The sequence below is a fragment of the Apodemus sylvaticus genome, chromosome 12, assembly GCF_947179515.1.
Source record: "Apodemus sylvaticus chromosome 12, mApoSyl1.1, whole genome shotgun sequence".
NCBI classification, from domain to species: Eukaryota; Metazoa; Chordata; class Mammalia; order Rodentia; family Muridae; genus Apodemus; species Apodemus sylvaticus.
Window position 1 is genome coordinate 78,254,161 of NC_067483.1, and position 12,279 is coordinate 78,266,439.

The window sequence follows — 12,279 nt, forward strand, 5'->3', positions numbered from 1 at the left end:
AGTCTGGGCATTTGAATACCAGGTTCCCAGTTACTGATTGTTTGGGGAGATGTGGACTTGATGGAGGAGTTATGTCACTGGGGCTCAAAAGACTCGTGCGTTTTGATTTCATGGTCTCTGTTTTCTGCATGAGTTCTCAGCTATTCCTGCCACTGTGCTTGGTGCTTGCGGCCATGATCATGGTGAACTCTTACTCCTCTAGACCCATAAGCACTAAATAAACTCTTCCTTCTTGTCTTAGTTAGGGTTTCACTGCTAGGAAGAGACATCATGACCACAGCAGCATTTACTTGGGCATGGCTTTCAGTTTCAGAAGTTTAACCCATCATCATCACGGTGAGAAATGGGGCAGCATCCAGGCAGACACGGTGCTGGAGAAGGAGCTGAGAGTTCTACATCTTGATTCCCAGGCAGCAGGAGGAGACCATGTCCCACACCGGACATAGCTTGAGCTTATATGAGACCTCGAAGCCCATCCCCACAGTGACATACTTCCTCACACAAGGCCACACCTCCTCATAGTTCCATTCCCTAAAAGCCAAGCATTCAAGCACATGAATCTGGGGGGGGGGGGGGAGGGCATTTCTATTCCAACCGCCACACTTCTGGAAGATGCCTTGGTCATGGTATATTTTCACAGAAGTAGACAAGAGACTGGAGGGGTTTCCTTAGTGGTGTTGGGTCTGTTAACACTACAGTGGCTTTTGAGTTGGGATGAATGTTCTTTACCTTATGAGACGGCCATGAGTCTTTGGGGCCAGGAATGGAATGTTAGGACTCATGCTTTGAATATTTGGTGTCTAGATTCAACAGCCCTGAAGGCTGTGGAGCCTTTAGAAAGCATCTAGCTGGCAGAATTAAGTCTCTGAGGGTAGGCTTTGAAGGCGATGCCTGCCCCTGTTTCTGGCCTTGGTTCTTTCTTTCTTGCCTACCAGGATGGGAACACACACCTTTATCACTGGGACTGAGTCATGCTGCTCTGCTTCTCTGCCAGGATGGACAGAACCCTCTGAAACCGTGAGACAGTTTCCATCCCTCCTTAAGTCGTTTTTGTGTCAGAGTGTGGGAAAGCAATGGATTCGCTAACTTTGGGGCTTTCTTTTGTATAGGCACCAATCCTAATCCTGAGAACTCTGTTCCTGTTACCTAAGCACCTCCCAAGGCTCCTTTCCCTCACACTCACCTTAGAGATCAATATTTCAACATGGGCGGTGCTGCTGCTGAGAGACAGCTCAGGAACCAAGAGTGCTCGCTATTCTTCCAGAGGATAGGAGTTCAATTCCCAGCACCCCTATTGTGCAGCTCAGAACTGCCTTAAACTCCAGCTCCAGGGGATCCGACGCCCTCTTCTGGCCTCCACAGGACTTACACACATACAAGAACATAGTTAATTTCAGCATAGGAACATGGAGAAGGAGGCCTATAAAAATTTAAGCCACGGGATTAATTAAACGCTAGCATGTAATTAATAGTTGTTGAGGGAGAGTAATTAAAAGAGATGACGCCTCAGATTGACACCTAGCTTTTATTAGCCTCATATTTCATAACTTTAACATTAATAAAATTTGGGAATAGGAAATTTTTTATTGGGGAAAAGGGTTGTCCTGTGCATTATAGGATGGTTATTGGCCTCCTTGGCTTATAAATGCCTTAACTTATTAAATTCTAGTAGCATATACATCCTTCCCACCCTGTGTGAAATCCAGATGTCTAAGAGACATTGCTAATGTTTCCTGTGGGAAAATAGGGAAGAGAAATTGTCCCTAGCTGATATTGTAATACAAAGTTACCTCTTTTGCTTCTCTTTAAATTCTGTTCTGGGCAACAGAAAGAAATTCCTGGTCTAGAATGCAGAATGACTTTGTCGTAGCTAAACAAAATATAGTTATAGGCAAATTCTGGCTATAACCCTGTATGCATTTATTTAACTCAAACAGTTCCACTATTCTAACAAAGTATCAAACCAGCTTGCAAAACTACGTCTATATATGTGTGGTACAGAAAGAGCTGGAGTTATTGAGGTGGCTGAACGTATCACAGATGAATAGCTTGCTTTCATTTGTCAGCAACCTTTGTGGTACCAGGCTTCAGGTATACAGACAGGTCCCTCAGCTCCATGACCAGATGACCAAGGAGAACTCTTACATCTTGCATTTGTTTGAGAAGAAGGCGTATCTGGTAGTGAAGGTGGGGGTCTGAGGAGGAGAATCCTGGCAGCTCAGCAGAAGGAGCAGGTGAAGGCAGAGGACCAGGAGCTTCTGTAGGAGGAGTTTCTGAAGCAGTTGGTTTCTGAAGAGCTGGATTCAAGATGGAGGAATAAGCAGAATTTAAGGGACCAGAGTTATGGGCAGGAAGCACATGCAAGTCAGATCCGACTAGTCATGGTGGTGCACACCTGCAATCCCAGTGCTCAGGAGTCTGAGGCAGAAGAAGTATTGTAAGTTCAAGCCCAGCCCGGTCTACATTGGCACCCAAGGACACAAAGTAAGACATTATCTTAAAAACCGGGGGAAAAAAAGTTGCCTGACTCTGGCCCTGCCTTCACACTGTTAGCTATTAAGAGAGGCAGGCAACTTCAGGGCAAGCTCCTATACGAATGTTTCTTCAAAGTCTTCCTTTATTTCAGCTAAAACTCTAGAACACAAACTCAGTATACCAAGAGGTATTCCCTCCTACCACTTTAAGATTTCAACATGCCCTCCATTTCTGCTAAGCACATCCCCAAATGTGTCTACTGTCTTTTTTAAAACTCATGAACTTAAACTGAGCATACTCTGCTTAACTGAGAATGTTTAAGAATGGACCAGACCTTACATGAGTAAATATATAAACCTCCCATGGAAATTGAACAAACCCCCAATGCTTTGCTTGTTTGAGGAGGGAAGGTCTTCCTTTGGAAATAACACCTGGACTCTTATTGCCTGACATTAAAAACTAATCATTCTTAACTCTTATATGCCTTGGTGTGATGGTTTGAGTAAAATAGTTCCCATAGACCTCTGGGGAGTGGCACTACTAGGAGGTGTGGCCTTGTTGGAGTGGGTGTGGCCTTGCGGGAGGAAGTGTGTCTCAGAAGCTCAAGCCCCTTATCTTCCTGGTGCCTGCCGAGCCAAGTGTAGAATGCTCAGCTCCTTACAGCATGAGTCTGCCTACACACTGAATGTTTCCCACCATGGCAGTAATGGGCTCTGAATGTAAGCCGGCCCCAGTAAAACATTTGCATTTATAAGGGTTGCTAGAGTTGCCACAGTCACAGTGTCTCTTCACAGCAATAGACACCCCAACTAAGACCCATCGCTCTGCTTATTTTGGTATCAAACTCGACAACATGCGAACCCATTGTGTTTGGTTACAGAATCCATCTTCCCTCTTTTCTGAAAGTGGCTGTGGCACTCACTGGCAACCATGGCATGAGGACTCTTAGGTCCTTCCAGTGCTGGTCTGAGGCTTGACTCTCTGCTTGAGAATCTTCAGCGTGGATGCCTCATCAGGAGACAGCCCGATTTGTTCTGGGGTCACCTGTTTCTTGTGTGTTACACTAGTCTAGTTGTTTATCTTTGCTTCAGTCTTCCTCTACATGGGACACTCAGGGCACCCTTTGATCAGGATGACTACCACGATTCTCTCCCACTGCTTTCCCATTACAGATGGTTGTGAGCCACCATGTGGTTGCTGGGAATTGAACGCAGGACCTCAGGAAGAAGAGTCAGTGCTCCACTGAGCCATCTCTCCAGCCCTCTCCCACTACTTTCATACGACATGTCTTCAAGCTTTCCATCAGCCTATATGACTCCTAGGTGTGTGTCAAGTCAAACACGGCTTTCCTAATGGTAACTTCTAGAATTCGACATACATTTTACTCTTTCTAGAGGCTGTTTGTTTGTTTGAGATGAGGTCCCACTGTGCAGTCCTGGCTAGTCCCTTCTAGATATTATCTGCATTCTAGGTACGATGCTTCCATAAATGTTCAGATCACATAGGAATCCTGTATTCTATAGGGAGATACAGGAGGGGCCAGCTTAGGTCTTGGTTTGGTAGGTTCCATGGTCTAAGGAAGACATTCTCTTTCTTAATTCTTTTCCACCTTCAAGGACTTTGGATTATTGCCCTGTCTCTTGTGCATCCACTCTTCATCTCCTTCCTCCAGAGTTGGGTTGATAAACCCAGTCCTGTCTCATACACACCCCACAGGCAAACAGCCACATTAACTCACCCTGCACCCGGAATCCCAGCTGTGGGCTCTGCTTGGCAATCTGCCTGTCCTCAGTCGCTGCCTCGCACCAGTAGGAGCCAGAGTGTTCTTCTGAGACTCTGGGGATCTGGAGCTCTGAAGAGACTCCTCTGGTACTCAGTGGCTTTCCATCCTTGTAGAAGGAGAAGAGGAGGCGGGAAGCTGACCTCTGCAGAGACAGCTTTGTCTGACAGCTCAGGGTTACTGAGCCTCCCTCTTGGGGCTCACTAGAAGGTAAGGCTTTGAGAACTGGGGCTTCAAACAACTCTAGGAAAAAGATAAGCAGTGAAGAAGAGTTCAACCATTCTGTACTCAACAGTCCCATAACTTCCCTTGCCCATCCTTTCCTCTGGTTCCTCTAGGTATGGGTTCTTCCCCCTCCCCCCACTGCCCCCATGAGACAGGGTTTCTCTGTGTAGCCCTGGCTGTCCTGGAACTCACTCTGTAGACCAGGCTGGCCTCAAATTCAGAAATCTGCCTGCCTCTGCCTCCCAAGTGTGCCACCACCACCTGGCTAGGTATGGGTTCTTAATAGAGAAGTCCCATTTGAACTTTTCAACAACTTCCACTTCCTCCTCTTCTTCCTCCCTTTCCTCCTCCCTTCCTTCTTGACTTCCTTTCTTTTTCTTCCCTCTCTTCCTCCTCCTTACTTCCTCCTCCCTTCTCTTTCTGTTTCTTCCCCTTCTAGACAGGGACTAGAAAATGTCCAGAGATGAGCAGACCCAACAACAATCCAGGCTCTGGATCTGTGAACATCAGAAAGCATCGATCTGGATGCTTCCGGGTTCCCTGTTCCTTCTCACCCACAGCACCACTGCCTCAGACTCTCACCTTGGATGGTGATAGCCACAGGGGTTGCTGTCTCCCGGCTCCCAGGCCCAGGGCTCCTGAAGATGCCGCTGCAGTGGTAGTGCCCACTGTCTGACTTTTGTGCCACAGGGACAGAGAATTCCCTTTTAGGTCCAGGAGGACCCAGGGCTGAGCCCTCTCTGTAGAAGATGACCTGAGTCAGCGGCCAGTCTTGCCAGGCACGGCAGTGCAGAACCAATGTGTCTCCTTCAAATACCGATGTTGCTGGACCTTGGAGAATCAGCCAGTCTGTGGCCCAGAGTAAGAGCTCAGTAGCATCCACATCCCTTTAGGAGATCCCAAGCAATGCCCACAGCAGATCCCCTCAACTTCCCGGTCACTTTCAACTCTTACTGGGTCACCTTACTGCTCTCTGCCCCTTAGAGCTCATTTAACAATGGCAAAGCCCTTTTTCTTCCTCTGCCCTCCCCCTCCACTCCAGCCCTCTAGTCCAAAATATACTCGTTACCCAGGAACAGACTTTGCTTAGAGATTGAACTTAGTGTTAAGGACTGCTTACCACATTCCCTTGCCCTGTCTTGTGCCTCCATGATTGACCCAGTGTCGAGAGAATAACTCCAGGGCATTTTTTTTTTTTCTCCTGGGAGTTCAGGAGGGGGATCTAAGCATTTCTACCTAGGCCAGTTTCCTGAGTGGACTGTGGCTTCCAGGAGTGCTTTGAGACATTGGGACCTCACCATAGGACACGATGAGATGGAAGGGTTTACTGAACGTGTAGCCCTTGACCTGGAAGCCAGCTTCGCTGGAGCGGGTCATATCGTCATTGTCTTCATCACCCTCATCCTCCTTAGCAGCAGCAACATGGCAGCTGCCGTGCTCAGTGCTGACCAGTCCTTCACACGTCAGAGTCTCCGAACTGGCAGCTGCAGAGGAGACCCAGGGAGAATCAGAAGATGATACTGCAACTGGGAAAGGGGATAAGAATGGCCCTCCACACGGGCTCCTCTTCTGCCCTAGGGAATAACTCCTCAGGAGAGAAGAGAAGACTCCAAAGCTCTCTAAGAGACTCCTCCGAGTCTTCAGAGGGATGGCTTTGACCTTGGCTCACAGGCAATCAGGCCTCCCCGTGAAAAGACTGTGGTTTAGGGAAAGGGGTGGGGGAGGGCATGAAGCAGTAAACTCACCCGCATGACATCCAGCTGTTGGTTCAGGAAACCAAAGGACAGTGACAGTCATGACACCACAACAGGAGGAGGAAGATGAACATCAGATTTGAGCGTCCACAGTGTGTCACACACTGCTGGCACACTCGCGCACTGTTTAATCTTCACAAGCCCTTCAGATAAGTGTGTTCACCATCATCTGATAACTTTTGTTGTTGATGATGTTTTATGAGCAAGGTCATACTCTGCAGTCCAGGTCAGCCTGGAACTCACTTTGTAGCCCAGGCTGACCTTGAACTTGCAACAATCCTCCTGCCTCAGCCACAGGTGTAAGCTACAATGCCAGGTTTCCCATCCTATAAATTTTGAAGAAGCAGTTCTACAAAATCAAATTTAAACAAGTTTAAAGAAAGACTTGGGGGTTGGCTGGGAGATGGGACAGTTGGAAAACTGCTTAGTTTGCACACAGGTGAAGCAAACGTAACCTTGTAACTCCAGTGCATGGGAGGCAAGACAGGCAAGATCCCCAGGGGCTGCTGGCAAGATAGCCAGCCAGCCTAGTGTCTCAGTCAGGGTTTCTATTCCTGCACAAACATCATGAGCAAGAAGCAAGTTGGGGAGGAAAGGGTTTATTGAGCTTACACTTTCCACACTGCTGTTCATCACCAAAGGAAGTTAGGACTGGAACTCAATCAGGTCAGGAAGCAGGAGCTGATGCAGAGGCCTCGGAGGGATGTTCCTTACTGGCTTGCTTCCCCTGGCTTGCTCAGCCTGCTCTCTTATAGAACCCAGGACTACCAGCCCAGGGATGGCACCACCCACAAGGAGCCTTCCCACCTTGATCACCAACTGAGAAAATGAAAATACCCCACAGCTGCATCTCGTGAAGGCATTTCCTCACCTGAAGCTCCTTTCTCTGTGACAACTCCAGCCTGTGTCAAGTTGACACTCAAAACCAGCCAGTACACCTAGGCTGTGTGGTGAGGCTCAGACCAATGAAAGATTTTGTCTCAATAAAGTACAATAAAAAGGGATCTAAGGAATGGGAGGCACTTGATATTGTTCTCTGACCCATGCTAACACATGTACACATGTGCATATACACCCCCATGTGCATACATGTACCCCACACATGCACACATTACTCCACACATGCACACATGTACCCCACACATGCACAATGTACCCCACACATGCACACATTACCCCACACATGCACACATTACCCCACACATGCACACATTACCCCACACATGCACAGTGCACCCCACATATGCACACATGTACCCCACACATGTACCCCACACATGCACCACACACATTCACACATGTACCTCACACATGCACCCACACATGCACACATGCACACATGTATCCCACACATGCACCCCACACATGCACACATGTACCTCACACACGTACCCACACATGCATACATGCACACATGCACCCCACACATGCACATAATTTAAAAAGAGAAAGCAAGCAGGCAGGCAAACCTGGGGGCAGGGAATGTAGAACATTTGCCTAGCCTGCAAGAGGTCTTGGGTTTGAGTCCCAGCAACAGCACGAGCTAAGAGTCCAGATGGTAGCAAGGAGGTCAGGTGTAAGTTCAGAAGCAGTGTTACTTTTACTCCCCAGCACAAACATCGTGGTCTGCTTCACTCCTCTGAGCCTCCTTGGTGACATCCTGCCCTGGTTCTCCTTTTCCCAAAACTACACGGCTCTTTGGGATAGAATATGTTGTCTAACAGTTGGACTGAGCCTGGGGACCCCAATGGAAGAGTTAGGAGAAAGACTGAAGGAGCTGAAGGGGACTGCAATCCCATAGGAAGAACAACATCAACTACCTGGACCCCTCTGAACACCCAGGGACTAAGCCACCAACCAAAGCGTGTATATGGCCGGGTCCACGGCTCCCAATACTTATGTAAGCAGAGGATGGCCTTATCTGGCGTCAATGGGAGGGGAGGCGCTTGGTTCTGTGGAGGCTTGTTGCCCCAGGGAAGGGGGATGCTAGAGGGGTGGGGTGGAAGTGGGTGGGTGTGTGGGTCGGGGAGCACCCTCTAAGAGGCAAAGAGGAGGGGGGATGAGATGTGGGATTTGTGGGAGACCAGGAAGGGCGACAACATTTGAAATGTAAATAAATAATCAATTAAAAAAAAGAATACATTGTCTGCCCCTCTTCCCCCTCATTTCCCCTTTCATCTCGTCATTTTTCTCTTTTCTCTTATTCTTTTTCTTGGTTATTAGAGACAGCGTTTCTCTGTATAGCCCCGACTGTCCTGGGATTTGCTGTGTAGAGTAGGCTGTCCTCGAACTCTGGGATCTGCCTGCCTCTGCCTCCTGAGCGTTGGCCTGCGCAACGACCACTGTCCAACCAATTCTTTGCTTTTCAATAATCCCTTGCTTTGATGCCCTCTGCCCTTGAACCGCCCCCCCTTTGCCCAGCAATGGCGAAGCTCTTTCTCCATCCTCCCCTCCCTCCCTGTGACCCTTTACTGCCAGGCTGCACCGGTAGCTGTGGAACAATTCTTTGCCTCTGGGTGGAAAGTTAGCGAGTTCTCCCCACATCTCTACACTCTCTCTCGCGGGTCCATGACTGACCCAGGATGGGTAAGTGTCATTTCTCCGAGCTCTGGCTGCTCCATGCTCTGCCTGGTCCCTCTCCTCACATCCACGTGTTTTCTTGTCCGCTCCACTCTCCCATCCCGGGTACCTCAGCCTCATCCACTCCCGGTGCCCGGAACTCTGGGACCTTTTAACTTCCCCATCAATTCTACTTCCTGATTCGCACTGTCTTGGTACCGGCGTTTTCTTTAGCTCCGCCCTCTTCTCTCTACCTCTTTTCAGTTCCTTCACCATCAGACGACCAAGCTCAGTGTCTTTTTGGTCCTTTTGTTTTGTTTCTTAATAATAATAATAATAATAATAATAATAATAATAATAATAATAAAGCCTCAGAGCTGGAGAGTAGGGTTAGCTGTTTAAAAACCCTTCTTGGTCTTGCAGAGGATCCAAGTTTGCTGCCTGACATCCACACAGTGGCTCCCAACCATCTAGAACTCTGGTCGCAGGGGATCTGATACTCTCTTCTGACCTCTGAAGACATCAGGCATGCACCTGGTGCACAGACATACCTCAGCCCGAACAGTCACATATAAAGTTAGTTAATTAGTTAATTAATTAATTAAAGTTAAAGCCTTGTTGGCCTAGCTGACATTTCTATTTGATAAACCTTATACGGTTCTATCAGTATTGTGGTATGGTACTGTTCTCATTTTTACAATGGAGAAAAGTGAATTCAGGTATGTGAAAAGTGATTTTTTTTTTAAACAGGATTTTACGATGCATCCCTGGATGGTCTGGTCCTTACAATGTGACTTGAGCTGACTTTGAACTTGAGGCAAGCCTCATGCCTCAGGCTTCTTAGTCCTGAGATTACGGGGACATGCTCCTATGCTCAACGGAAAGGGAATTTTCCAAAGTGATATGGGAGTAGTAACTAGGAGTTGGGGTATATGACACCGAGACTTCAATTCTTGCTACAAAACCAAAAACCCAGGGCCTCCCACAAATAGGCTCTCGGTTTGGTGGAAGGCCACGCATATGAAAGGATTATTGTAGTGTTTGGATAGAAGCAATAATAACAACATGTCAGCGGCAGCCACTGGGACCCAACAAGGTTTCTCTCGGAAGATGCTGTCAAGCTGGAGTCTTAGCTGCTTGAAAAGGGGGAGGGGCTGGGGAGTCCTGGCCGAGTTCAGTTCAGATGAAGTAACCATATCAGCAAACCTCGGAGGCAGGTAGGAGTCTGGGCTGTGAATGGAAATGTGGGCTTTTGTTAGAAGGGAAGTGGCTTTGGGGGTGTCGAAGAAGAGGTTGAGGAGGTTCAGTGGGTACCAGGTTTGGGGTTTCATGTGCCTTGACAAGAGCTTGAGTTTTAGAAGTCACTCTGGATGTAGAGAGAATTCATTCTGTGGGAGGAGCTGAGACGGGGTGGAAGCCATTGCCCAGCTCAGTCACACATGATGAAGGCTTGTCCTAAGAACACTTCTGTAGTGGTTCAGGGAAGGAGCTGGTTGGGAAAGCAAAATAGGAGGTGAAATTTGCCATCGTTGATGCTTCACAGAACGACAAAGGAAGAGTTCAGAACGCCTCTCGGGTTTCCAGGCAAGGGCTAGTGCAACGAACTGAGATCAGATAAAAAGTAAATTAAAAGAAGTGAGGACCCAGAGGATGTGTGAACTCATCTCTGGTTGTGCTGTGTGGGTACCAGTGACACACACAGGTCAAAATAATGTCTGTGTAAAGGCTAATATTCCAAAGTTAAAGTCAAAATGCATGATTAGAGCTGGAAATGTGCCCAAGGCTCTAAAATATACAACTGTTGCTGACAAAGTATACACATACACTCATACAGTCTCATTAGGAGACTGTGGGGACAGGGAGGGGAGAGAAAGAGAGAGAGAGAGAAAGGATTTAACTATAGAGCACACTAGGGTTTATGGAAGGCAAAGAAAAGCTACTGAAGGACCAAAAGACATCCCAGCTGTGCACAGAGTAACCGACAGTTGGAAAACAGAAGCTGCAAGAGAGATTGAGCAACCAATAGGGCTAGACATAACAGAGAACCCATCAGGTAAGAACTGAGAAGTGTACAGTGACCTGGTTAGAACAGAGGTCACTCTACCCTACGTAAACCAGACTCTAAGTCTTTTTTTTTTTTTTTTTTTTTTTTGATTTGGTTTTTTTCGAGACAGGGTTTCTCTGTGTAGCCCTGGCTGTCCTGGAACTCCCTCTGTAGACCAGGCTGGCCTCGAACTCAGAGATCCACCTGCCTCTGCCTCCCAGAGTGCTGGGATTACAGGCGTGAGCCACCACCGCCGTCCGGCTACCAGACTCCAGTCTTGTGCAGTAAGCACTGAAGGGTGCTGGGGACAGGAGGCGGAGCCTGCAAGCTTGCTCTTCCAAGAAAGTTGGATTAGACAAGTAAGAGCTAAGAGTCGCAGTTGGCAAAGGCTTCATAGTCAGAAGGGACTTTTAGGATGGAAAATATCTGAAATTTTTATATTTAGAAGGAGCCATTCAGTCCCTCATGACAGACTCGTCTTCTGTCTGTCCTTGTCCCGCCTGAACAGTAATTCTTTGCAAAGTCAGAGTCAGTCTGTGTTTCTTACCTTTGAGGATTTCCCCAAGATTAGGCGTATTTCATTTCCACACCAACATTCGAACATTGTACTTACCCGGTGACATCTGGGTGGCCAGGAGCACAGCAGGACAGACATAAAGAGCCCACTCTGTGAGCATGTGACTCAGCTTCATGGCGGCTGTGTTTGTCCCCCCCTGCAACCCCAACATACTGATTTTCTTCAACATGAAACCTCTCAAATTAGAAAAGAGGAAATAGATCTAACTGTCTTGCCTCCACACACCTGTGGCCGAGTCTCTGATTGGCTGTCATTCAGGTTTGGCCAGGTCGCTGTTGCCGCCAGCCTTCATCCTTAGGGTTGGAGATGAAATGCTAGGGCTCTCAATTGTTATTTTTTTTTTTTCATTCTTCTTGTTGAGCTCTGGGACTTTTCAAAACATGCCATGATTGATGTTTAATTGGTCTTCAGATTACATCAGAGAGAGGTCAACCTGACAACAGTCCAGCTCATTGGAGACAGGAGGCAGGAGATTAATTGAAGAAAACCACTAGGGTGTGGCTGATGTGATGTGGAGGTGTCCTGCTCCTTCTGATCCAAGTTTTACTGGTGCCCAGTGATTAAAATACAGCAGGAGAGAGAGGAGGACAGATGGATAAGGGCAGCTGTCAAGTTAGTCTCTACTGGCTCTGCCCATGCAAACGCCACTCAAACTTGTACCCAAGTTTTGCCTGACCTGTGTCTTAGCTTTGTTTCTGCAGAACGACACAGGCTGTTCAGCCTCAGTGGGACTCTGCATACAAGGCAGAGTTAGAACCATGGGAAAGAGTAATAAGAAAAAAAAATCCATTTGCAGAGACCCCAGCAAGAATCCCAACCATCAGGTTCCCTGTCAAAGCTCTGAGGACTCAGAGACAGATCTAGT

The 12,279-nt window shown here is 47.7% G+C and overlaps 1 protein-coding gene across 2 annotated transcripts; it reads right to left on the reverse strand.

Moving 5' to 3' along the window:
* Positions 1–1,506: 1,506 nt before the first annotated feature.
* Positions 1,507–11,584, reverse strand: Fcrla (Fc receptor like A). Of its 2 annotated transcripts, XM_052200182.1 has the most exons (6): positions 11,451–11,584; positions 6,226–6,240; positions 5,779–5,964; positions 5,063–5,329; positions 4,214–4,498; positions 1,507–2,297 (listed from the first exon to the last, which is right to left on the reverse strand). In XM_052200182.1, exons 1-6 carry the CDS (start codon positions 11,581–11,583, stop codon positions 2,056–2,058), a joined length of 1,128 nt encoding a protein of 375 aa, XP_052056142.1. In that variant the 5' UTR covers position 11,584; the 3' UTR covers positions 1,507–2,055. The 2 variants fall into 2 exon arrangements, with proteins under 2 accessions (XP_052056142.1, XP_052056144.1); XM_052200184.1 differs by lacking the exon at positions 6,226–6,240.
* Between the last annotated feature and the right edge of the window lie 695 nt (positions 11,585–12,279).

Coding starts and splice junctions, on each gene's coding strand:
- Fcrla (XM_052200182.1), bottom strand. CDS start 11,583: ATGTTGAAGAAAATCAGTATGTTGGGGTTGCAGGGGGGGACAAACACA. Junction 5,330..5,778: donor CCATCTCATCGTGTCCTATG/GTGAGGTCCCAA, acceptor TCTGGGCCACAG/ACTGGCTGATTCTCCAAGGT. Junction 4,499..5,062: donor TGTGGCTATCACCATCCAAG/GTGAGAGTCTGA, acceptor TCTTTTTCCTAG/AGTTGTTTGAAGCCCCAGTT.